General features: G+C 37.7%; 1 protein-coding gene, 1 long non-coding RNA gene and 5 other non-coding genes across 8 annotated transcripts; 4 read left to right on the forward strand and 3 right to left on the reverse strand.

The window, feature by feature from the left end:
- Window positions 1-778: 778 nt before the first annotated feature.
- On the reverse strand, window positions 779-3,123 carry LOC144707936 (uncharacterized). 2 transcript variants are annotated; one of them, XR_013582594.1, is made up of 3 exons: window positions 2,755-3,123; window positions 2,332-2,460; window positions 779-901 (listed from the first exon to the last, which is right to left on the reverse strand). It is a non-coding gene; the product is annotated as an uncharacterized LOC144707936 (long non-coding RNA). The 2 variants fall into 2 exon arrangements; XR_013582595.1 differs by lacking the exon at window positions 2,332-2,460.
- On the reverse strand, window positions 2,977-3,063 carry LOC144708135 (small nucleolar RNA R11/Z151). Its single transcript, XR_013582675.1, has one exon. It is a non-coding gene; the product is annotated as a small nucleolar RNA R11/Z151 (small nucleolar RNA).
- Window positions 3,124-3,227: 104 nt separating the features above from the next.
- TRNAE-CUC (transfer RNA glutamic acid (anticodon CUC)) lies at window positions 3,228-3,300 on the forward strand. The gene has a single exon. It is a non-coding gene; the product is annotated as a tRNA-Glu (tRNA).
- Window positions 3,301-17,485: 14,185 nt separating this feature from the next.
- LOC144708132 (small nucleolar RNA U54) lies at window positions 17,486-17,573 on the forward strand. The gene has a single exon (XR_013582672.1). It is a non-coding gene; the product is annotated as a small nucleolar RNA U54 (small nucleolar RNA).
- Window positions 17,574-17,796: 223 nt separating this feature from the next.
- On the forward strand, window positions 17,797-17,891 carry LOC144708134 (small nucleolar RNA R64/Z200 family). The gene has a single exon (XR_013582674.1). It is a non-coding gene; the product is annotated as a small nucleolar RNA R64/Z200 family (small nucleolar RNA).
- A 63-nt stretch (window positions 17,892-17,954) lies between these two features.
- Window positions 17,955-18,045, forward strand: LOC144708133 (small nucleolar RNA R64/Z200 family). The gene has a single exon (XR_013582673.1). It is a non-coding gene; the product is annotated as a small nucleolar RNA R64/Z200 family (small nucleolar RNA).
- A 3,127-nt stretch (window positions 18,046-21,172) lies between these two features.
- PSBR (photosystem II subunit R) lies at window positions 21,173-22,197 on the reverse strand. The gene is made up of 5 exons (XM_078581255.1): window positions 21,971-22,197; window positions 21,818-21,876; window positions 21,605-21,660; window positions 21,479-21,531; window positions 21,173-21,405 (listed from the first exon to the last, which is right to left on the reverse strand). The coding sequence occupies exons 1-5, from the start codon at window positions 22,122-22,124 to the stop codon at window positions 21,311-21,313; spliced, it is 417 nt and encodes a 138-aa protein (XP_078437381.1). The 5' UTR covers window positions 22,125-22,197; the 3' UTR covers window positions 21,173-21,310.
- Window positions 22,198-26,224: the final 4,027 nt, after the last annotated feature.

A 26,224-nucleotide genomic window follows, 5' to 3' on the forward strand; every position in this document is an offset into this window, starting at 1 on the left:
TTTCCTTATCTGATAACAAAAATTATATGTGTCTTCTGTTTGAGATGACAGAAGGGGGCAAATACTTCCATTAGAAATAATTTGGGTTACGTACTCTGTCTAAATTTGGAATATCTCCACATTCATTCTGTATCCCCAAAGTTATTGGCACAGCATGACTTTCTGTAGCAGTGCTAGCACTAAAATAATACATGATATTATCATTCAATTAACATACTCAGAGGGAAAAAAATTTCTTGGTTTCGTAGAAAAACAGCTATACCTTGTATTAGTGTTATAATATCCAATAAATATGTGTTTAATAGTTTTTTTATTCCAACTTGTACAGTCAATCATTAGGCTTACAAAAAAATATGCATCCAAATTTATTAGGTTTGATATTAGTGGTCATATTCACATCAGAAAAAAAACTCATTTTATTTATAATTGCACTCATAATTGTCATTTCTATGGTAACCTATTAACACAGCTTGTCTCCAAATATGCTTTGGAACAGTGATGTTGATTAAGTAGATATCTTTTTTTTCAATAATGTGACATATCTTTCTTTCATCGAATAGATACATGATTCTCATGTATGATACCCACTGTTTTTTAAAATTAATCCATTTTTATTGCAATAATACTTTGCATTATTGGTTCATAAAACCTTATCTTAGGATTAAAATGTTGAAGAACCAATTTATAAAATAAGGGGAAATATTTGAAACGCCAAGTTATATTCAAGTAGGAATATCCATATATAGAATGTATATGCATCAGCTAAAACAAGGGAATGTGAGTTCAGGCATCATGTATCACTATGAATGAGCTGAAATGGTAGTTTTTTACAATTTGTGGAATGAACCAAGGGTAGCTAGAATATGGTTTTCTCTCTCCTTCTCGATCCATATGGTGAAGCCTGCATCGTATAAAAATTTTGGAAGACCAGAAGAAGTTAAGAAACTCTTTTAAGGTATTTAAATATAATGAAGTATATTATTTCAAACCTATAAAAATAAATATTTATGATTTTAATCTCATAAAATACCATAAACAATCAAACATCCAGAAAAAATGAGACTATCATTCTAAAATTGTAATAAAAACTTCATACTAATATTATATCTTTATATACATAAATATTGACTTATAAAATTACATTCTTCATTAATTTAATGACAGACAACTCCATAAAGATACCAAAAATTAGCAAAACAGAATTTCATTTTAAATTATAAAAAACCACCAGAGAAACTAAATATAAATTTTATGGGTTACAAAAATATTTAATTATGAAATTTATGTCATAAATTTATTTTTAAAATACCATAAAAAAAGAAAATTAGTAAAATGACTCTAAAAATGTAGCATAACATTTTAAGCCTTACTAACCTGCTTTTATAATCACTCTAATGAAAATCAAAACATAAAATATATGAAATTACTTTTAAATTATCATGTTATTTGTAATTATCATGTATGTATCTCAGATCAAGCTCATTCTTCGCTTTAAATTCATCCTTTATCTATGCAACTTATCACATCTGCGAAAGACAGTACAGCTTGAAAGATTTTCGCGAGACCAATCCTCTAGTTGGACTCCATTTGTTGCAAAGAATGATTCACCATCATCAAAGCATACAGTTAATGAGGTGATTTTGTTTATTCGTGAATAAAAATGAGTTTAATAAACAGATTAGAAATGTATTAAACATACTAACACATCCCAATGGATTATAACCTGATATTTAATGTTCCTATCCGTTGTTTAAACTTTCCAAGAGCCAGGACAACAGGTATAAGAATCAAGCGTTTCAGATTTTGTGGTCACATGATTTGTAGAAGTGAATAAAGAATTCATGATTCTCTTTTTCTGATAATTGACCCTGAAGCACTGGTAAAAGATGATTTTAACTTGCTAAATTATTGTCGAGATCATTCTCAACAGCTGGGCAACTTTGTTTCCTTGATCGTTAAGTCCATCAACCTTCTATTATTAATCATTCTTACAGAGCTCTTTTGCAATCCTACAGTAACCAATCCAAGATCTCCGAAGAATTGTCCTTTATTTCAATAGATTGAAAAAACACTCTTCAAGACTCAATTTAAATTTGGCACTTGTGTTTTTCTATGTGCCTCAGACTCAGAATTCATGCCGCACAAGTTCTAGTTCTTAACTCTCTCTAGAATAACGTTTGAAAGATTTTTAAAATTGCATTCTTAGAATGAAAAAATATATCAATAGTTCCCTGACTCGAATCACGGGTATTATTTATGGATTTTATTGTATAGATACTCGCCTCGTCCGTAGCAACAGACTGATATTAACTTATTTAAAATGTAACTGACCTTAGTCGTGCTCTCACCAAATTGTCATATTCATTGCTAATCGGCGATCCACTTGCAATCCCACCTCCTCAATACACGAAATAAAGTCCCACACCGAGATTTAAATATGTGAAACTCGTATTTAAATCTCTGCAAGAATTCAACAATAAGATATTCCAAACATAAATAATCTTAAACAAGTTCATTGGGTCGCCAATGCGAGGTAAAATGTTAGCACAGGAAATTGATTTGGAATTCTGAAACACAATTGTTGAACGTATAACAGTAAATAAATTATGTCGAGCCTCGTGAATATCGGATGGTGATAAATCAAAGATACGGTTTGGGGGAACAGGTAATGGAATTTAATGGAATGTTCATGAAAGCGAACGAAAGGAGACTCAGTGGAAGAAGAAGTCGTTTTGAAGGTGAAAAAGAGCTCACTGAAGCACAAAGCCTCTGCTCACACCAATACGTAATCCTCATCGCATCCTCTTTATCGCTTCCGAAAAAATTTCCACAGTTGATACAAGCAAACAAGATTAAGAACTGAAATGCAACCTACACGTAAGAAATCATACAAACAACATGGGAACGAAGAATTTCAGTCGGCAAAAAACTAATGGATTTAAAAGAACACGAACTGAAAATAGATTGATTGATTGCAGGCATCAGTGTGTGTAACAACATGATTCAGCTCATTGACTCCGAGGAGACTCACTGAAATCCGCTAATAGCACTCATCATTTGCACCTGCAATGGAAATTTATGCAATTTCGAACGATGAGAAAGGAAAGGAAGAAGAGGATTCCGCCGCTCAATTATCGATTGCGAAGGCTGCAAAAACTCATTTATAGGGGAAGTTAGGGCAGACAAAGATATTAATATATAATTTTATTTCGACGTTCCATCAACAATCCGTTGTAGTCTAGTTGGTTAGGATACTCGGCTCTCACCCGAGAGACCCGGGTTCAAGTCCCGGCAACGGAATTTTTTTTCAACTGGAAATCGAATTTGACAAATTTCAATGTCAAAGGCTTAGTTCCGTAATTCGTAGAGCAAAAATGCATTGTAAACGGGTTTTCTCTCTCTCCTCTCCTATCTCTACCCCTCTCTCTAGTAGAGAGTCTCTACCTCTCTCTTCTCTCTCTCCTCTCCTCTCTCTCTCTCTCCTCTTCCCTCTCTCCTCTCCTATGTCTACCCCTCTCTCTAGTAGAGAGTCTCTACCTCTCTCTCTTCTCTCTCTTCTCTCTCTTCTCTCTCTTCTCTCTCTTCTCTCTCTTCTCTCTCTTCTCTCTCTTCTCTCTCTTCTCTCTCTCTCTCCTCTCCTCTCCTCTCCTCTCCTCTCCTCTCCTCTCCTCTCCTCTCCTCTCCTCTCCTCTCTCTCTCTCCTCTCTCTCTCCCCTCTCCTCTCTCTCTCTTCTCTCTCTACCCCTCTCTAGGGATCCGAGATTCGGACAGATCATTCGAATGTTCAATCAGATCGAGCATTCGAACGATCGAATCAGAACACCGATCTGTCCAGTTCAGATCCGATCCGAACCCGATCTGCGCATTGGGTTCGGATTGGATTGTTCGAACAAGATGGTTGTTCAGATCTAATATTCAAATTTGATCCGATTCGAACACGTTATTCGAACACGTTATTCGAATCGAATCGAATGTTCGAATCTGAATTTAGTGTTCAGTTCGCCGACAACTGCAAGCAACGTCCAGCAGCCGCCAGAGTGAAAGTCGCTGGCGGTCGCTGGCGTCGCTAGCGGCCGACGGCCATTTGTTTTAACTTGTTTGAACAGTTCAAACAAATGGCCGATCGAACATGAACGAACCAAATTGTTCATTCGAAACTTTTGATCTAACACGAACAAAGGGTCTATTCGATCGAAAGATTTGAACAGATCAGTTCGAATTGGCATTTGTTCATTCGAATGTAACGAATATTAAGGCAAAATACAACGAGTAAAAAAGAAGAATGGGAAATTTACTTAAGAGTGTGTACTTTGTTAATCTCTTGTAATATTGTACGTGTTTGTACAGATGTTTTATTTAATATCATGTGATTTATGTGTATATTCATGATTTTGCATAGAATTATAATGGATATCCTCCGAGAATCTGTAGCTTAAGAGTGTGTACTTTGCATGCATGTGATTCATATATCTCAGGGAGGTGCAATCATACACTGGAACCGATATTGGGAGACCATAATTGTGGAAAGTTAGTAGCAATATTTCCATGACGCTCATACTTATTTGTTTTTTATTTGCATGTTGTTGAGTTTTTCTTACTTGGGGAAAATCATTCAAAACTACTTTTCTGGATTTTTTTCCAGAACTATGGTCCATCGTCCTTTCTTAACAGGAAGATTTTTAGTTGGGCCCTTTTTTTTATTTAGTGTCTTTGCTTCGGAAATTATCATGCCTTTAGAAACTTTCTCGTTCTGTGATAATCTCTCTGTTAAGTTTTGGTCGTATACTGCTACATAGCAGTGCGCTTTATATAGTATAGTTTGTCTTTCTCATTTTATCCTATACACTTGGACTCCATATTTTATACTTGTGCAAAAAAAATTAGCCACGTTAAAACCAATACTATGTTCAATTTTAGAGCCTTTTTTATAGTATTGGACCCTTGTCTCACCCGATACATAGTAAATAAGGGATAAAGGTTGATTACTGCTCCCTCTTTTCTTGAGTTACCACCCACATGTAAAATGTAAAATTAGAGAATCAAGGTTGAACTGTTGTCATGGAGCGCACTGAATATTTCTCACATTACGCAAGAGTTCTCAATCTCTTGGAATTTCACATGAAACAGATCACTTCCCTAATGTGGCCACTATTAGTCAAAGCAATGTCATTTTAGGGGGTGGTGCATGTGAACAGTCAATTTGATATAATGTGTCATCAAGGAAAGTCTTCGAGCTTCACAACTGATAACATGAGAAAGACAACAAGGTCCACTTAGACTAGTTGATCAGTAATTTCCTAAAGGCATTTTATGTGCCACTACACAATGAGTTGTGGGCTCACTAACTTAATTTACTTATGATCATTCAAATCATCCTCTGTTGCTATAGGAGATGTTGATGATAATCACATATTATTGGGTCCAACTTATCAAATACATTTGAACGTAATAGTAAATGATTATTAAATTGAGCAAACACTTCAAGGATTGTACATTGTTTCCATCATTGGTCTCTGGTTGGCAACTGTCCATAATAGTTTCAATGGAGTTATATTTCATATGAGTAATCACACATCCATGTCTCGTTTGAATTCATAAAATACAAGTCATATTCATATGTATGCTGGTGTGATGCTTTTAATTAAGTCCAATGATATTTGGAGTGAAAAAGTGAATTATAATGAGATCGTATTATGATGAATGCTTATTTTTATACACACATCCTTAAAATTCATATCCATCCTATATTCAATAAGGACATTCAAAACTTTGGATAGAATAATGCTTATTACTCTTGCTCGTATGATGAAAATAATTTATCCGTCATCATTTTTGGAGGCACTGTGAAAAATAATGGTTGCTTTTTTTAGAAAGAGTAAAATCAACTGACCCATATTAGCCCCAGATGATTTTATAACTTTCTAACAACCCTATCAATTCATGTAACTGTTTTGTCAGTGGCCCTTATATTTGAGACTAAATACATATTATCGATGTACACTTGTCGTTTAAATATGGCATATAATCACATAATAACTGGATTTAAAAAATACTTAGTTCATATCTTGGAATAAATCTACAAAGGTATTTATGTGGCCAAGATGGGATCGTTTGTCCTTGATAAAAGATATGACAACTCAAGGAAGACAATACAAGAATCTTCAAATGTTTCCTTATGAACACAGGGTGAGTATAGGTTGAATCCACGAGGACCAAGACTTGAATAAGTAATTTTATTTTTAATTTTTTTTACTATTTAAATATAGTTCAGTGAAAAAATAAATCAAAATAATGGTAGAAAAAATTCATAAAATATTAATCACATTAACGAAATGTAATTTAATTTTAGAAAATAATTTAGGAAATATATTAAAATATTTCACTGAAATTAATAATTAATTCTAATTAAAATACCATAGATTTCACTTAGGGAGTGTAGGGTGATGGTTGCTGATAATTGCATGAGTGGGTTGGAGTGGATGAATGAAATATTATCGAAGATTGCGACAGAGATGGAGCAGGGTACATGCTAATGAGCAGCAAAGGGAGCGAGTGATGACAATTTTACCATTGCAAGTGCAATGAAGATGGAGGCGGATACATGCCAACAAATGACAGAGTTGGAGGCATGTGCGTGATAGTAGAAACCCGAGGCTATCAATGATGATAATCTAGGAAAAGAATGAAGACATGAGTTAGAAAATGATGAAGATCACACAAACCTTATCCTCACAAGCCCAACAAGCCAAGTGGTTTTTTGCTTCATGTGTATTGATTTGAATATTACCCCTTCAATCCTTCGCTATCGGAGTACATAATGGATCTAAACGAGATTTTGAATGAGCAAATCGCTATGTTAATCATAATCAGAAACGAAATCTCAGGGTCCTTTTTTTACGGGGATGGGGGGTCCTATTTATATATCCAAGATGGTGGATGGACAGGGAGGAATGTATGGAACTATACTCAAAATTTCAGCCTGAAAATCCTATTGGATCGTTAGATATCATAGTTTGGATTTACTGCAACCTGAGCCATCTGCTTTCCTATCCCATAGGATATGCATCACAGACTAGCATTGTGGCACACACTTCGAGGATAAGAAAAAAAATGCTATTATATCTTCTAACATATAGCAATATTTTATTTATGACTTCAAGTTTGGAAAATTCCATAAAATATTAGAAAAATCAAAAGAATCATAATATCATTTAGAAACTATAATAAACCCTTCATAATGCATAAATAAGTTGAAGTAAACATTTAATGAATTGTAAGATTAATTTATTAATGAATATAATTCCAGAAAATTATGTTAAAATACCACAAAATTATGAAAATTTGGAAGTTCATTATAAAATGCAGTACATCATTTGAACCATTGATATCATGCATTTATGATTATTCTAATGAAAATATGCAAATAAGATACATTATTTTGTTTCTAAAAATTGCATGATATTTATGATTATCGGGCCTAAAATCAAATAACTTTTTTTAGAATGATATAAAATTTTGGGTGTTTTCAGTTATTTTAAAGGATTTTTATAACCACGGGGAAAAAATAGTTCTTGGAGTCCAAATGTAATTTTTAAACATTTTTCTGACATGGATTTCATCATTGTTTATGTTATAGTCCGAAAATATACTTTATATTATTGGACTTGTATTTTATGTTACATGAATAACTAAAGGATTATTTTTGTTTAATCACAACCATGCCATATGTTGCCCTTTGATTTGATCAAATGACAACCAATCACCAACTTTCATAATGATTTGTGTTTCCAATCATTGTGAAGATGACATTATGGGATCACAAATTATCTAATTATGGACGTACGCTAGAGTATTTTTTATTTTTAGGGAGGGTGCAGATGAATTGAAAAAAGGGACTGATTAATTTTTTAAGAAATGTGATGAAAAGGGTGAGAAAAGATAGAATAAAAAGTTTCTTTAGATTTTGAAAAGTCAAATTTGTGATGGCTACACGTAGTACATACACGTAACATGTGATTGAATAAAAAGGATGCCACTAACGTGCTGCGTCGAAATGCATTGCCGTGTCGTGTGTATTAAAAAACAATCATGCGTTCATCTTCTTTCTTTGCATTGGGCAAATGGAATTTTTTCCTTTGAGAACATAAAATGGCATGCAGATGCCACGTCTCACGGGTATTATTACTTAACTGTTTTCATTTGTGTGTCTTTTCTATGTATGGACGCATGTCGCTTTGTGAGCCATGAACCAAAGACAAAAAGATAAATTTGAACCAATGATTGACAGAGTTCTGAGGATGATAAGGAATAAAGTCTATGCACGATGTGATGGTAGCGACAATGTCAATGAGAGAGAAACATTTAGAAAAAAACAATGGCCATGGTTCGTCTAACTTTAATGCTTGACATCTAAGGACCCAGAATGCTGATCAGGCTGAAGTTTTAAGGGCAGCTTGGTCTTGCTCTCCTCTATCCATCCATACAATTTTATCTAGAAATAAAGCCCCATCTTGTAAACAAATTAGTTGAACATTGATTCACTTAGATTGTAGTTAAATATATGACATGTGACAAAGTTGTAGAGTTCAAGAGAGACCGATAGAATTAGAGAACGGCGATGTAGAAAATAGGGTTTCAATAATATGACAAGACGTCCCCATACAACACTTATGTGGGGTATCATAGAGAGATGATAATGTAGTCCCAGTGTGGACCCACTAAAGAACGGTAGAGAGAGAGAGATATTCCAACACTCCCCCTCAAGCTGGAGCGTGGAGGTCAAACATGCCCAGCTTTACTCCAATAGTTTCATACGATGTTCCCGCCAGTGCCTTTGTATGGATATCTGCGAGTTGATGTGCAAAAGTAACATGAGGAGTGCAGATAGTACCATCTATGACATACTGTCAAATGAAGTGGCAATCAAATTTGATATGCTTAGTTCTCATGTGAAAAGTGTCGTTACTAGCGATGAAGGTGGCGGCTTCGTTATCACAATACATCTTCATTGGCAAGGGAGGCAAAAAATCGAGTTCAGTGAGAAGAGATCTCAACCAGAGCAGTTCCGATGTCGTGTCTGCCATGGCCCTATATTCTTACTCGGTAGTAGAATGGGAAATCATAGATTATTTTTGTGATCTCCATGTGACCAGATTGCCCCCAACATAAGTGACATAGCCACCATGAGACTTGTGATCCTCCTTATCGCCCGCGTATCCTACATTAGAATAATCCTCAACATGCATATGACCATGCCTCTGGTACAATAGTCCTTTCTCGGTAGCTCGCTTGATGTAGGCAAGAACACGATATACATCGTCAAGATGCACTACATGAGGAGCTTGCATAAACTGACTCAATACACTCACTGCATATGCAATGTCAGGACATGTCACAGTCAGATAGAGGAGTTTGCCAACTAGACGACGATAATGGCCTGGGTCCACCAACAACGTTGTTGCCTTATCCTCAACATTTTCTTCCATAGGAGAAGCTACAGGTTTACATCCGAGCATACTCGTTTCTTCTAGGAGATCTAAAGCATACTTCTGCTGGCATAAAACCATGTCGTCATGGCAATAAGCAATTTCAAGACCAAGGAAGTACTGTGGTGGGGAGCGATCGTGTGTCACAAAATGCTGGCGGAGATCAGCCTTGGTGGCAGCAATCCCGGCCTCGTCGCTACCAGTGATAATAATATCATCAATATAAACAACTTGCACAATGCACCCCATAGGAGTTCGCTTGCACATAAAGGTGAGACCTGAGATAGCGAAGATGAAGCCATAAGCAAACAACAACTTGAAGAACTTGTGAAACCAGGCACAAGGACTTTGCTTCAAGCCATAGATTGCTTTGTTCAAGAGACATACCATAAAAGACTCGCCCTGAGCAACATACCCTAGAGGTTGCTCCATATAGACCTGTTCAGCCAAGTCTCCATAAAGGAAGGCGTTGGAGACATCAAGGTGATGAAGAGTCCATGCATTATTGAGTGCCACTAAAAAGAGGACCCGAATGGAGCTATGATGGGCCACTAGAGAGAACGTCTCAGTATAATCGAGACCATAGGCTTGTGAAAAACCGCGAGCAACGAGACGCACCTTGTACCGGGCAATAGTACCATCAGGATTGTACTTAGAGGTAGTACACCCACTTGCAGGAGACAACATTAGTGTCAAACGGACGAGGCACCAATTGCCATCTATCTGTTTGAAGAAATGCAGCATACTCTGCATCCATAGCTGCCTTCCACTCCGCTACTTGCAAAGCTTCAAAATACAATTTGGGAATTGATTCAGTAATGATGGAGAGGGTGAAGGTGCGATAGGGCCGAGAGAGAAGAGTAGAAGAAACATGATGGCTAATAGGATGTTGAGTACATTGATGTGTGCCTTTTTGAAAGGCAATAGGAAGATCAAGGTTCAAATGTGGAGAGACATGGTCATCAGAAACCAAGGCAGGTGGAGAAGGAGGGTCAACGGATGGTTCAACAGGTGAAGGATGAGATGTAGGGATGACAGGCTCAGGCACAGGCACCGGAGAGTCATGACCAGATGAAAAGGCGACTAGGATGGTGGAGAAAGAGGAAGCAGAAGCAGAATCAGAAATGGGCGTTGAGAAAAGCGGAGTGAGAAGGGTGCCTCCAACATCAAAAGGGGTTATAGAGATTGGTGAGGGAACTAGGGGGTGATGATGTGAAATATGGAACATCCTCATGGAAAGTGACATCAACAGACGTGATGTAGCGACGTGCACATGGAAGGTAGACCTGATAACCTTTCTGAGTCTTGGAGTAACCAACAAAGACACCCTTGAGAGCACACGGAGTGAGTTTGGATAACCCTGGGTTGTAATCTTGGACAAATGCAGTGCAGCAAAAGACTCGAGGAGGTAAGGAGAAAGTCTCTGCATTGGGATGAAGCCATTGAATAGGAATAACCTCGCTTAGGGCAGCAGATGGAAGGCGATTTGCCAAGAATGTGGCAGTAAAGACCGCATTAGACCATAGGTACATGGGAACATGCATAGCAACCAACATGGTATGCATCATATCCAAGAGATGTTGATCTTTCCGCTTAGCCACTCCATTCTATTGGTAGGCGTAGGAGCAAGACGTCTGATGGATAATTCCTTTGTCTGCACAAAAGATCTCCATAGAATGTTGTACAAATTCTAGGGCATTATCCGTACGAAGTACCTTAGGGGTGTTGTCGTATTGTGTAATGATTTCCATCAAAAATTGTTGAACCGTGGCTAGGACTTGTTTTTGACTTCGAAGAATGTACGTCCAGCTGCATCTAGTGTAGTCATCCACGAAGACAATATAGTATCTTCCCACGGAAGGTGAGGTATGCTGTGTAGGACCCCATAAATCGCAGTGCACCAGATCAAAAGGTTGAGAGGAAGGTATGTCGGTGCGTGCAGGATATGATGATTAATGATGTTTCCCTAATTCACATGATTTGCATTTGAAATAACATACAATAATCCATGGTAAGGCTTCTTTGAGTTTTGCAAAACTTGGATGTCCCAAACGACAATGCCATAAAAAGGAAATTAGGGAAGAACATTGGAATGTAGAAAGCAAAAACAAGGCAAGCAGTCTAGCTGATGGCAAAGTAGGCATGAGCTCATAGATTCCCCATCCATTCTCATGGCCCAGTCCAATCCTCTGCCCTGTATGAAGGTCCTGGAAGATGCAGTGATAAGGATAGAAGAAAACACCACAATTGAGGGCTTTGGTAATAGCACTGATGGAAAGCAGGTTTGTGGGAAAACGAGGAACATAAAGGATATTGTGGAGGGCCAAAGAAGCTGTAGCCTGAGTGGTTCCTAATCCCTTTACATGACACGAACGACCATCAGCAATGTAGACTTTAGGGTGTGTGGTTTTAGAGGAATAGGGTTTTAAGATGGAGGAGGTACCCGTCTTATGAGACGAAGCTCTTGAGTCAATTATCCAAATTGCATTAGAAGCTGAGAGGGCGGACATACCTGGAGTGGAGGAGCTTCCTCCGGCATAGGAAGCTGGACTGGTGGCGAGAGAGACCATACTAGCTGATGCACCCGACAGAGTGTGCATAGCAGATGCATGGGAAGCCTAGATATATGCAAGCTCTACATGAGAGACCCAGATTTTGTAGCCCGCAGCAGATGAGGTGGCATTGGCCATAATGGACATCATGGAAGGAACTGAGGTGCTCGATGCGACCGAAAGGATTTTCCCCCATAGGCAGCGAGTACCCATGGGGGTTTTCCAAATTCCTTCCAGCACTTCTCAGATTGATGTGTTGACTTCCCACAATACTTGGACGAGGGGAACGCATTCCATGGTTTTCCGGAGGTAGACCCCTTGCCCAAGGGTTTCGGGTAACCTCTAGATCCACTAGATGCAGCGAGAGCAGAAATGTCAGCCGAAAGTGTATGCGACAAGGTAGGCATGATGTCATGAACTTAGAGTGTTGCAGAAAAAATCTCCTCGATAGGCATCACCCGAGAACCACCAAGAACTTGTCCACGTATCATATGGGCAATCTCGGGCTTCAGCCCACTCAGGAATGCGCCAGCCCGAAGCTCATCTCGGTATCAAGCCAATATGTCGTGATCAGTAGACGGAGGCTGATACACTACTATATCGGTAATGATAGACTCCATCGTGCCATAATAGTCCTAAAGGGAGCGAGAACCCAGCTTGCATGCAAATAGATCCTCATATAGATGAACGGTCTTACCGACATTACTCTTGTTGGCGTACATCATCGCTAGTTGCTGCTATAGAGCACGAGCTGGACGAGCTCGACTGATCGGTTGCATAATCTTACTGTCGACACTTTGACACAGCCAAGTACATACCACTGATTCAAGGTCACTTCATTCAGAATAAGTTGGATCTGACTCGTTCGGCTGAGGATCCGTCTGGTGATGTTGAAGTCGGTGAGCATTCAAGAATTCAAGAAATGCAATCAACCACGAACTATAATTTATTCCGTCAAACATATATGCCAGACGCATAAGGGCTGTCATGATAGAGTGCCTTACGGGGGTTTAAACGGAAGATTCCCCTTCGTCCTCCATGAGAAAAAAATGTTGAAGAATCGAAAATAGTACTACAGCCTGGAGAATCGACACTGCCGCAAAGAAGACACCAATATGAACAAAGGCACTGCCGCCGGGAGAGAAGACAGCAAGAAGGACCGGTCAAAAAAGGACCGCTAAGATAGGACAGGAAGAAGGATCGCTGGCGTCAAAATAAGGTGCATGGGAAGAAGACACCACTGCCGATGAAGGAGGACGTCGCCTTCAAGAAAATTGCTGGTGAAAGCGGATGCCACTGCCGATGACAGAGGACACCGCCGCAGGTGAAAGAGGGTGTCGTCGTCGGTGGAAGAGGACACGCCTTCAAGAAAATTGCCGAATGGAAAGTCAATCTCGATGCTGTGATACCATATAGAGTTTGAGAGAGAGAAAGGGTGATAGAATCAGAGAGCTGCGATGTAGAAAATAGGGTTTCAATAATATGACAAGGCGTCCCCATACAACACTTATATAGGGTATTGTAGAGAGAAGAGAATGTGGACCCAGAGTGGACCACTAAAGAACGGTAGATATATATATATTACAACAATTGGATCTAGAAGAAAGAGAGATAATCTTGTAAACAAATTAGTTGAACATTGATTCACTTAGATTGTACTTAAATATATGACCTGTGACAAAGTATATTTTCCTACATTGATTCATCACTGTCATATCTTTTAGGGTAGAACCATACTATTCATTCTCCTTATTGCATTCCGCTGTCATCATCACTTCCCATTCCATCATCTTCATCTCAGACATGCACATGTAGTCCTCTATATCTTAAAGCCTAATTTACAAATTATTTCTCACCCTTGTGTTGGATTAATTTCTTAATAAATAGACAATTATCTATATGTGTATAATGGCATATTATTAAACTATCAATTAAAGAAACCCAATTAATTTGATTCATTAATTTTACTGATGGGAATAATACATTTTTAATGATATGTATGATTATTTAGTGTGCAGTGCTAAGTCTAAAATAATTACAATGATAGCATTAATTAAGATATTCAAAATATGGTTATCACCTCTTTTGAGTAATATGGACCAGGTCTTTGGGTAACAAAAGGATTTTGAATTTTATACTCAGCATCCCATTACTCATAGAGACTTGAGGAAGTCATATTGTGCTGATCCAAAATGCCTCCCTCGAGACTATCTAATTCTATCAATCAAAACAAGATGGATCAAGGTATGTCTTACTTTCATGTGTGATCTTCTTAATCCTTGTTCTCATTAAGAACCAGCACAAGCCTCCTTTTGATCTAACATCTCATTTTCATTCACTTCCTCCTATTAACAATATTCTTATTCTCATTTAATAGTCGTCATCACCTTTTCACCTAACAATTTCCCTCATTTCACTGCCTCATAATTATATGTATCTCCTCTCACCCTTATTGAACCACCATTGAAATAGTGTTATATCCCTAATTTCCATTCTCTGTCAAGACCAGCATTGCTCATCACTAAATAGTTGATTTCTTTTGGGAGTCAACGTTTATATTTTTTATTGATTATCTCAAATAACAATGGCAATGAGTACATCAATGAAGATAGCCTTTGGTATGTCTAGATGATGTACACTCATGTAATTTGATAAGGCTTGTCCAAGGAACAAAATTGTAGCAAAATTGACTCATCAGTAAGTGATTCATCACCAAAAGCTTTCGATTTTATTTCAAAAGTCTAATTTGATTCTTATTTACTTTGATGCATGAATCCCTCTCTTTCAGCCATGGGAGAATCCAATAAGTTCTCCATAAGAAGACATTCAATTTTTGAGATTAACCCGTTAATGAAAAATCAAACACGATCTTGACTATGATACCCACTATTTGAGCAAGAACATAAGTAAGCCTTTGGGATTGGGCGGTGCCATTACATATGCCTACGCATCTTGATCCTTCCCCATATATATCATTTATTAAGTGAAACAAAGTAACACATTACACTTCAATCCTTACATTGTTGAGATTAAATAATTAAAATGTATGTTCACATGGCACAAGGCTTATATAAAGAGTGTGTTGTGAATCTGGCACCTTGCTGGCTAGCTGCCTTATAGAATGGCTGGTTGGTTTTCTATCTTTTCGTGCATGTCTGATAATCATAAATCAGGTTGATTTATATCTAACTATCAATCAGGTTGATTTATGTCACAATATTGTAATGAACTCAGTTTTAAGGTTAGAGTATGTTGTCTTTGATTTGAGTTTTATTAATATATCATTTTTAATAATAAACCAATACTTCCATAATAGTTATTGCTGGTGGATAAGTACGATAATAGACTAAGGCTAGATCTGTTCATTCAACCATAATCAAGAAAACTTAATGATACAGAAAAGATTCTCCTCTAATCTATTGACCTTCTCGGAGGACTCAAGACACTTATACAGCCCTCAATGGACCTTCGAAATCTCACTTTCTAACACACACGAAAATTAGTTGCACTGATTAAAATATACATCAAACAGAGGTGAATCACATACCATAGTATGCTCTCATTTATGATCATAGACCAGAAACTTATTGATGTTAACAACAATAAACTCTACCTTAATTATACATATAGTAACATATTAAATAAGAATATGAAGAAAGAAAACACAAACAAAATGGAAGATATGGCAACAAGTACAATTTGTGACAATATCCCAATGTACAAATGGTTAGGAAGACCTGACGATCTATGTAAAAATATAACGCAAAAAACAGAGAAATATGAGGGTGGAAGAAGAAATAAACGACTAGTAATGGGAACAATGTACCATTTTGCTTATTCCCTTCAGGTAGTACCGCATGTCGTAGCGTGCCACCACTCGCCATTGAGGGATGCCTCAAGAAACACTTTTTTTGAGTTAGAAGCCCTTTGGGCTTTGTGGAAAGGGTTCTATTTGATGGAAGTATATGTGGACTACAAGCTCACACATTCCATATCTCATTCCATTTTCATTGATAGAACATATTCATTATAGTACAAGTGGAACTTATTATGAATTCCATGAATACATGTTCGGACTTTGTAAATTATGATGAGATTACTAGTTTTTAAGCATGTGTTCTAAATATTCCTATTTGAAGGATATGGATAGAATAGCACTATCTAGCCTCATTCATATGATGAGTATGGTCGGTCCTTTAGCCATTAGTGTAGCTACACGAAGGATAGATAGCGGGTCCTCTTTAGTGAAAAGAGTTCACTAAATTGATCCTTGCGAATCCCTGAATGGTATTATGCCAAACTGTCAATCATGTCAATTCACATCACGGTCGTGTAAGCGGTCCTTATACCTGAGACACCACAAACGTATTGTGGACGAACAATTGTACTTTGACTGTGACCTACGATTTCGTTCAATGGTTTTATCGATGCCATACGATTTCCATAAAGTCTTCTAGTGTGGATTGTTTTGAAATCGTCATCCAAATCTAAGCATGTAGAACACATCACTATTGCCATTTTACAAATATAATTTTGGTAACAAAGTCGATCAGACAGGTTGAATCCATGTTGATCCCTAATGATTGGGTTGTTTCATCTAACCCAATGACTCCACGGACGTGCCAATGATGATTTATGATCTGATCTTTCCATGATCAGCTATTTTCTTGATCGAAGCAGGTATTCAATCAGATCAGATCTGATCCAATTACGTTGAGAAATGATCTAATTGAATTATAACAAGGCTGAACGGTGGGAGATTTAGTTTCTAATATGTAGGGTTTGATGTTGATTGTGAGATTGTTGAGGTACTGGTCAAAACTGGTCTGGTTCAAAACTTGAGTGTATGGGCCTGAAATGGGGAGTATCTCCCACAAGTAGGAAAATTAATAGCTAAATTAATCAAATATTTACACAGATATGATGTCAATTTTCCACAATTTATGAACTCATACATATAAATAACATTTACTATGATTTTAAACGAGAAAAATGTTCTGGCCGCTGTCACTTTAGTTATTCTAGTACTCGAAAAAAATTAATAAAGTGGAAAATTAGCAACTTCGTTTCTCGTCCCGTCCGCATCCGTACACAAATGCAGTCACCCGTCCACGTGACGGATGACGCGTCTCGTCATAGACGGCTAGTCTCTCTCCTCGCTTCTTCACAGTCAAGACCTATATAAACTCCCGTGAGCATTCTAAACCCTAACGAGGTGATGTAGAGAAGGGCTTCTTCTGGACATTCGTGCTCAATCCTGGTTGATTTGATCTTCGTTTCTCCTCTAAATTTATTTCAGTATCCGTGAATTCTTTTCTTCCGATGTATCAATTGCTTGCTGCTGCTGATGATTTCTTCTGCATTTGATTGTCATCCGCTTTTACTCTTTTTTTTTCTGGTTTAACCCTAATCCGCTTCGTTTCTTGGTACCAAATTTCCTGCCGATGCAGCTCAATGATCGGCTTCCCACATTGGGAGATATACGCTATACTGACCGCTTCTCTAAGTTTATGAAGAGCAATGTTTTATGAGAGCTGGTGAATTTCTAGGCTCTACTTATTGGCGATTGGTGCGTGATACAGTAACCGAGGGTTCTCTCGGATCGCGAATTTGAGTCGGAGAATTGTGTTTGTTATTTCGGCATCACTGTTCTCCGATTTTATCCTCGGATCGTGTCATCTTTTACGTTTTTTCATTATCGGTTGATATGTACTTAATCTTAAGTCTTACCAATAGTTATTCTTGTCGGCAGTCCATTCTTTCTGTTATGATGATATTTGACATCCACAACGCACATCGGACTTCAGAGATTTCTAATCAATGAGAATATCTTTAGTCTTGTTCTGGGCAGAACTTTAATCGGTAGTAAATTAATGTACGTTAGCAACCGTATCCTTGATGTTTTTGTGTACGTATGTCCCTGCTGTGACGAAATCTCGACAATTCAACGCACGTCGGACTTCAGAGATTTCAATCGATGAGAACGACAATTTTATTCTGAGCAGAGAATGGTACACTGATATTATTCTTAATTATATCGATCCTCTACGCTTCAACCCATAGCTATTGTTAGACTATTAATAGTATTTGAGTTTCGAGTTGTCTTTTTTATCGATTTCAGTCTATATTCGTATTCATTTGAATGTATGTTCTAACTATTCAGTGTACTGATTTTGATGTAAATGGAGTTTTGATTAATGATTTTTTGTGTAGCATTCTCGAACTATCACCCCATTTGAGTAGGGTAAGTCTGACTGACTTATAATGCCTGAATTATTGTTTAATCTTGATGAAAGCAACGTATGGAATGCCATCTTTTTGTTAACACCAACTACTTGCCAAATAAAGTGAACAACTCTGGACAGATTGAGAAGTGATTAATAATTTTACCGAAATCGTGAAATTTTTTTTATACGGTTTGTTTCAGAAGTTCATAGACATAAATACTTCGTAATTGTCACATAAGTTTCAGAGTTGTCAGGAAACGTCCACCCGTTGAAGTTATGAATTACAAAATCAGAGTCCAATTCTACATTTTAGGATTCAAGTCTTCTATCTATGACTTCAGTTAGATTGGAGGAATGAATAATAGAAAGTAATGGGATGTTAATACCAAATTTGTATCGAGTATCAAATCTTTTTGGAAGAAATCAGTTAAATGTATTCATGCTGAGGATGATACCGCAATCTAATTACTATGTTAATATGGAATTATATGGAATAAAAGTAATAATGTTATTATGTCATCAATATACTCAGTTTCCAGAAAGATTTGGGATAGACCAGGTAGACATCGTTCTTCGACTTCATGAGATATCAAGTACTTACAAGTAATTTACGTTTCTATAACTTCTAAATATACAAGAGTCGACTTCGAGTCAACATGAGATATCAAGGATTGGAGTTATTTCTACCAAAGTAATCAGAAAATCATGATTAAAGTCTACAACTTCTACTATGTGATGTTTACCTCCTAAGCCTCTTTTAACATGAAACGCATTTTTGAAACACCAGGAATTTTTTTCTTCGCCTGGCTGAATTTTCTCTCTGCCCTTCTTCTGGATCAATATTTATTTTATTTATTTAATGTTTCCCAAACCTAGACTTGACTTGGTTGGGCATCAGAGACTACAAGGATGCTACAAACACAAATGTAAGATGCAGGTTTTCTACAGGAATGGCGATTTTGTACAGGTTGCGAGGACAGCTGAACAACAAACAAGAAGTGGTGCCGCTGAATAAATTAATTTGCCACTTTAAATTAATTTTGCTTTAACGAAATTCTACTTATGTGTTTGCAATCTTGTACATGATGTAATTTTTGGTATTATTTTTATTATTATTATTTTTGGTATTTAACAAATTTACATTTATTAACGTTTAGTATTCAATGGTGAGGATTTGGCAAGAAAGAAGCAGAAAGAGACATCACATCTATCTCCTCAGGCCACATGTGAAGAGATCCTCTGGCTACCAAAGAGGGACAAGGCTACTACCTCATATTCCTTCCCTCTCCTTGCTGATCTCTTCTCATAGAAAACTACAATTGATCTCTCTCTCTAACTCTTGAATCTTCTAGTGTTTTTCTTGGAAAATTACTACTCTTGAAATTTCTTGAATTCAAGTAATCAATCCACATGGGCGACTGCTGGGATATCTTGTTTTACGATCTACTCCCTCTCTTTCAACTCTCTCTCTCTCTCTCTCTTTCTATGAGGTTGAATTCCTAGCAGAACTGCTCTCTCATCTCTCTCTCTCTCTCTATGCACATAAAATACCAGCTTTAATTTCTATTAGAACTGGTTAATGTGACCCTCAATGAACAAACGAGACCATCTAAGAAACTTATCGCGTCTTGTAGAACTGGCCCCTCTTTCTCCTTATGACCTGATTTCCTCTCTCAACTTGCTCTCTCTCTCTTTCTATGAGGCTCAGTTCCTAGCAAAACTGCACTCTCATCTCTCTCTCTCTCTCTCTCTCTCTCTCTCTATATATATATATATATATATAAACGTCAGCCTTAATTCCTTGTAAAACTGTCTTTTTAGACCCCCAATAAACAAAGGAGAGCACCTTAGAATCTTATTACTCATTGTAGATCTGACCCCTCTCTCTCTTTATCACCTGATTGCTTCTGATTTCCTCCCTCTCATCTCTATCTGTCTCTCTTCCTGTGAAGCTCAATTTCTAGCAGAACTGCAATCTCATCTCTTCCTCGCTCTCTACATATAAATATCAGCTTTAATTCCGATTAGAACTGGTTTCGAAGCTTATAACTCCTTGTAGAACTGGCCCCTCTCTCTCTTTATTACCCGATTGCTCCTGATTTCCTCTCTCTTCCTGCGAGGGTCAATTCCTAGCAGAACTGCTATCTCATCTCTCACTCTTTCTCTCTCTACAGATAAATATCAGACTCAATTCCTAGTAGAATTGGTTTTATGTGACACTTAATAAACAAAGGAGAGCACCTTTGAAGCTTATAACTCCTTGTAAAACTGGCCCCTCTCTCTCTTTATTACCCTATTGCTCCTGATTTCCTCTCTCTTCCTGCAAGGGTCAATTCCTAGCAGAACTGCTATCTCATCTCGCACTCTTTCTCTCTCTACAGATAAATATCAGACTTAATTCCTAGTAGAACTGGTTTTATGTGACTCTTAATAAACAAAGGAGAGCACCTTTGAAGCTTATAACTCCTTGTAGAACTGGCCCCTCTCTCTCTTTATTACCCGATTGCTCCTGATTTCCTCTCTCTTCCTGCGAGGGTCAATTCCTAGCAGAACTGCTATCTCATCTCTCACTCTTTCTCTCTCTACAGATAAATATCAGACTTAATTCCTAGTAGAACTGGTTTTATGTGACTCTTAATAAACAAAGGAGAGCACCTTTGAAGCTTATCACTCCTGGTATATCTGGCTCTTTTTATCACCGGATTGCTCCTGATTTCCCCTCTCTCTCTCTTTTCCTTTGAGGCTCAATTCCTAGCAAAACTGCTCTCTCATCTCTCTCTCTCTCTCTATCTATCTATGTATAAACATCATCCTCAATTCCTCGTAGAACTGGTTTTCTGTGACCCGCAATGAACAAAAGAGAGCACCTCCGAAGCGTATCACTCAACAGGTCATGTCTCGCACAATCTTGTACACACGAAAGACTTCTTAGTATCATACAACAACAAATGGAAGAAAAGCGCGTTCTTGCACCTCGACAAATAAAACCCATGTAGCCCAGTCATGGTAAGATGATAATACGAAAGATCCCAGTCATGGTCCGCTCCTACTGAACCAAAGCGCTGGTGTTGTACACAAGAAGAGCGCCTCCGGCGAGCAGCCCCGCCAGCGTCACCGCCCAGATCAAAAGCCCCGTCTTTCCTGATCCCCCAAACTCCCAAAAATTCAACAACTTTCCCAGAATTATTACTCAAGAACAAATTCAAAAACTCACCTCCGACGTAGACGTCGCCAGAAGGAGACCACTCATCCGGAGTGTAGATCGGGCTGCATGCAAAATTATCGTTTTTTCAACCGTTTCTAGACGAAACGATAGAACAGTCGAAGAATACTATCAAACCTGTATCCATCGACGTTGGCGCCGTACTTGTCGACAAACTGGTAAACGCCCTTACCCTGCCGAGATTCCGATAATCAAACGGCGGATACTCACTCTTTTCTCACGTAAAACGATACATCAAGCAAGGCTTCATGTTTTAGATAATACCGTAACGTTCTTCAAGAAAAGTGTCTACTTTTTAAGATAATTTTATATACTGGAGTATATTCATACCTTCATCTTACGTCCGGACGCGTCGAGCCCGTCCTTCAACTTCATCCCACCTCCGGTTCCTGAGGAAAAACGTAGAAAAATTCAAAGTGAAGGTCATGAACAGGCCTTAGATCAGTGCATGGAGGAGGAAAACAGTAAAGATAACGTAATTACCGAAGGGGGTGTCGGTCTTGATCTTCTTTCCGCCGCTGGCCTGGACTGTGAGGGCGGAGGAAGGCCTCGCCAGAGAAGGAAGGCCCTTGGCAGGCGACCTGGCGGCCATGGGAGAAGGCTTCAGGGAGAGAGAAGAGATCATGGAAGTTGCCATCTTCTCTCGCTTCTCTTGCTTCTCTCCTCTGCTTGGGTCGTCCCTCTTCTTCTTCTTCTTGCTCTGGTTGATGATAACCCGTTCTCGCAGATATCATTGCCGGCGGTTCTGGAAGGAGGGTCTCAGCCGGACACGTGGAGGATTCTGTGTGGGTGGTTTGTGATATGGTTGCTCCTAACATTATCTTCTCTCTCTTGTAAGGGAGATTTTGCCTGGGGAGAGACTCCGATGCTGGCTTTTTTTTTGTGGTTGGGGAATTTCAGAGGAGAAATGGAGAATTCCATGGGTTTAATTGGGGGCCCTGGAAGATGGGTAGACGCGGCCCAAACTAAAGTCACCCAACTTGAAGTAGAACCCACTAAATCATATTAAAATGTGTAGAATTATAAACATTGTTTTCATGTTACCTGTCATCATTTGTATACTCTAGACTTCTTTTGTACTATGGTGAAGGCTGTTTGACATTACACATTTGTCAAAGTAGGTGTGCTTCTAAGCTACTTTAACAAATGTGGAATGTCAAGCAGCCTTCACCATAGTGCAGAAGAAGTCTAGAATATACAAATAATAACTAGTAACATGAAAGTTGTGCTTGTAATTCTATAAATTTAATATGATTTTTGACACCTCAATCATAAATCTTTTACGTTATTAACTAAATTATTTGAATACCTCTGATCTTCATAAGAATACCATTTTATGGATATTACAGATGTTTTTCATTAACCCTACTTGACTTCTATCAATGTTTCGAGTTCCATGCATGTAGAAATTTAAAGGAATTAATGGGAAGATTACTAATGGGCTGGAGCACTCCATGGCATGTAAAAGATAATTCTGTGTATTATCAGCCCAAATGTACCTATTTTTGTTCTGGCCTTCCAAGGAAAAACCATAGGGGTATGGGCCATGACCCTTCCAAAAGAGGAGCATAAAACTCGAGTGAAGAATCACTGAAATAATGAGAAAAGGTGAAGATGTCAAAGAAAGAGATTAATAGAATATAGTAATCATGATAAATAGTATTTTACTCTCTCTCTCTCTCTCTCTCCTCATTCAGTGTGTGCTCTAGCAGATGGCCAGCCAGTACAATGAGGCTCTCTAGGATCCAGGTTGCTAAACTTGGTTGATGCAAGTGTTTTGAAGTGTTAATTGATTATTCTTCATCTTCTTGCGGTGAATAGTTCTTGATCCTTGAAAATCAAAATATTTTTTTATAACATATTTTTAGATTTTCACTAGCATTATTCTACATTTAAAGCTAAAATGAGAATTTTATGATTTATTTTCCCAAACTCTATTTTTAAAGCTAAAATGACTAACCCTAGTTGACTCCTTAGAGTCAAGTGGATTTCTCATATCTTCATGGAGTTTTATTTGAAAAAAGTACTTAGGTAAATGTAGTGAATTTGGGATACCAATGAGAGGAAAGGAGAAACCCAACCCATCTCATAGATAATAAGAACATGCCCAATACACATGAAGCCCACTCAAGAAGCCCTTTCAAACCTCCTTAAGAATTGGGCCAACTAAAGGCAAGAATTGTGAAACTTGATGGATATTATGTAGCTGTCAAGCCAATCACACTACCATGTTTATTTAAGTTCATTGAATAAACTACTTGGGTTATTATTATTCCGAATGATGTTTATAATGAAGTCCACGAGCACGTGCAATGAATTAGTAAATTATGATGAGATCATAATACAGTGATCACTAGTATTTAAACTTGTATTATAAATATTCCTATTCGATGGATAGTTGAGACGATCATCGAATTATCCAGATAGAATAGCACTAGCTGATCCTACTTATATGATAAGTATAGCTGATCTTGTAGCTATTAGTGTGGCGACACTAAGGACAGATAGTGGGTGCTCTTTGGAGAAAGAGTTTACTGAATTGATTCGTACGAATCCCTGAATGGTATTATATCTAAACGTCAATCAGGTTGATTCAAGTCACGGTTGTATAAGTGATCCACTGACCTGAGACACCAAGGACATCTCGTGAGTGGACGACTACGTTTTGACTATGACTTACGAGCCTCTAATCATGGGATTCAAATAAGTTATAGATCAGATGTATTGAGAAGCCTATGGAGATGATTGAGTGGTCAAGATGAGATCATCCGCCCTCAGTATAAGAGGAGATTGACTTGAGGAAGATGATGCAGAAAAATCCATGGTCAGGGTAGAGAAGATATTGGAGAAGGCGTTCTCCGATGATCCCCGTTATGCATTAGTACTAACTGAATGAAGGATTAGGGTTTGACGATAAACCATACCCTAAGTCACCGCACAGATGATAGATATATATATATATATATATGGTAACTGGTGACGGTAAAGGTTCCATGAGAGAGTTCGAGACTACTCGATATCTTTTAGAGCACGAGGTGTAGCCTGCCACCCCACGGACTGGAAACTTAACCTATTGATTGGGTTAAATCGATCCTTATTTAATTAATCTATATGTTGATATACTTAATTGATAAGGTTGGCCAATAAATGTTATTAGAACATAAAAGTTATTAACTAGAACGATACATGGGCCTAGAGGGTCACACACACAAGGTCATAAGGGCATTTTTGAGAAAAACCTAAAGTAAAATATAAAGAGGGAAAGTGGTCTCATTTTAAGCACCCATGCAAGTCTGATTTGAGAGCCCCCTCCTTTCTTCATTCTCTACATCAACCAAGGAGAGAGCCTCTAAGAAGAGTTGAAGAGGAAGAGATGAAAATCCAAGCGCCGGTTGATTGCGTGGATACTTCTAGAGGCCGGACGTGTGAACAGCTTTTGAACGATCTCAAAGTGAGCATGTCAAGGGTGGAATAAGTTCCCCAAAAAGGTGCACTCAGTATGCTGATTTTAAAGATCGATTGTGAATCAATCGACACGCTTTCGCATCCATGGAACGTGTTTCCATGGACGAACCAAGGCACCGAACCCAACAAAACTAACCCACAATTTGAATTTGAAAGGCCTGTTTCAAATTTGGGAAGGAGGGAAAATGGATCCGAGCTAGAAATCAAGTAATCCTAGCCCTCCAAACCCTTGGAATTAAATCTAATGGCGGGAAGAGTAACAACATTTCTATTTAATCTCTTCTCCTCTCTCTTTGTAACTTATCCTTGATTTATGCTCCCAACTTGTTGTTGGAGGCCTAGTGCATCAGATTTATTTGATCCATTATTTTTCTACAAGATATTATGAGAGAGAGTTCAAGGGTGATCAAGATTCATGGAGAAACAACACCACTTGGCCCTTGGGGGAACTGGAAACAAGGTTTGTGTGATCTCTTGAATGTTTGATTTAAATTTTCTAACCATTTTTTCTAGGTAAATATCCCAAATATCCTAGATTCCAAGCTTTCCAATGCATCAAATGACGCTAAGATATTCCTCATGCAGGAAAAGTTACAACGTTTCTCGTCCACCACTTGTTTTTGCTGCAATTTTGTTGTGGGAAGTGCGGCCTAAGGTTCTATTTGTGCTTAAAGATTATTTATTGCCCTAAAATAATAATAATTTTTTTAAAAATTATAATAAATTACTAGAACTTATCAGAAACAACACAAATAGTTATTTCATTTACTTAAAATAGTTTTGACTAGTTGTTCATCATTTAGTTGATTTGCTCTTTAGAAAATAGTTAAAAATCTAAAAAAAATTCCTAAAATAATTACTTTAAATTAAATTTGAATTTCAATTTTCTCTCTCATTGCCTGATCCTTGTGGATTCGACCCTTACTCTATTCTAAGGAGAATTATTTAATATTGTTTGATAAACCAGAGCCTTCAAATGATTTATTTGACCCAAATTCTGGTTTACCACCCGTGCACCTATAAACTATACATCCATTAACCCACATGACTTATATCTGTATGCATGTTGATCTGCTAAGAGCCCTCCTTTAAAAATAGAAAAAAAATCCAAATTCAAGTGAAATATAGAAGATATTTAGGGGGGATAAATCTACATACTTATACGGCATGAAACTTCCCACGCTGTTGATGACATGAAATTTAAAGTATTACTTTCATACATATTAGATTTTTATTTGCACTAAAATGATCATACTTTCATGTTATCATAGT

Source organism: Wolffia australiana, chromosome 9 (genome assembly GCF_029677425.1).
Source record: "Wolffia australiana isolate 7733 chromosome 9, ASM2967742v1".
In the NCBI taxonomy this organism is placed as follows: Eukaryota; Viridiplantae; Streptophyta; class Magnoliopsida; order Alismatales; family Araceae; genus Wolffia; species Wolffia australiana.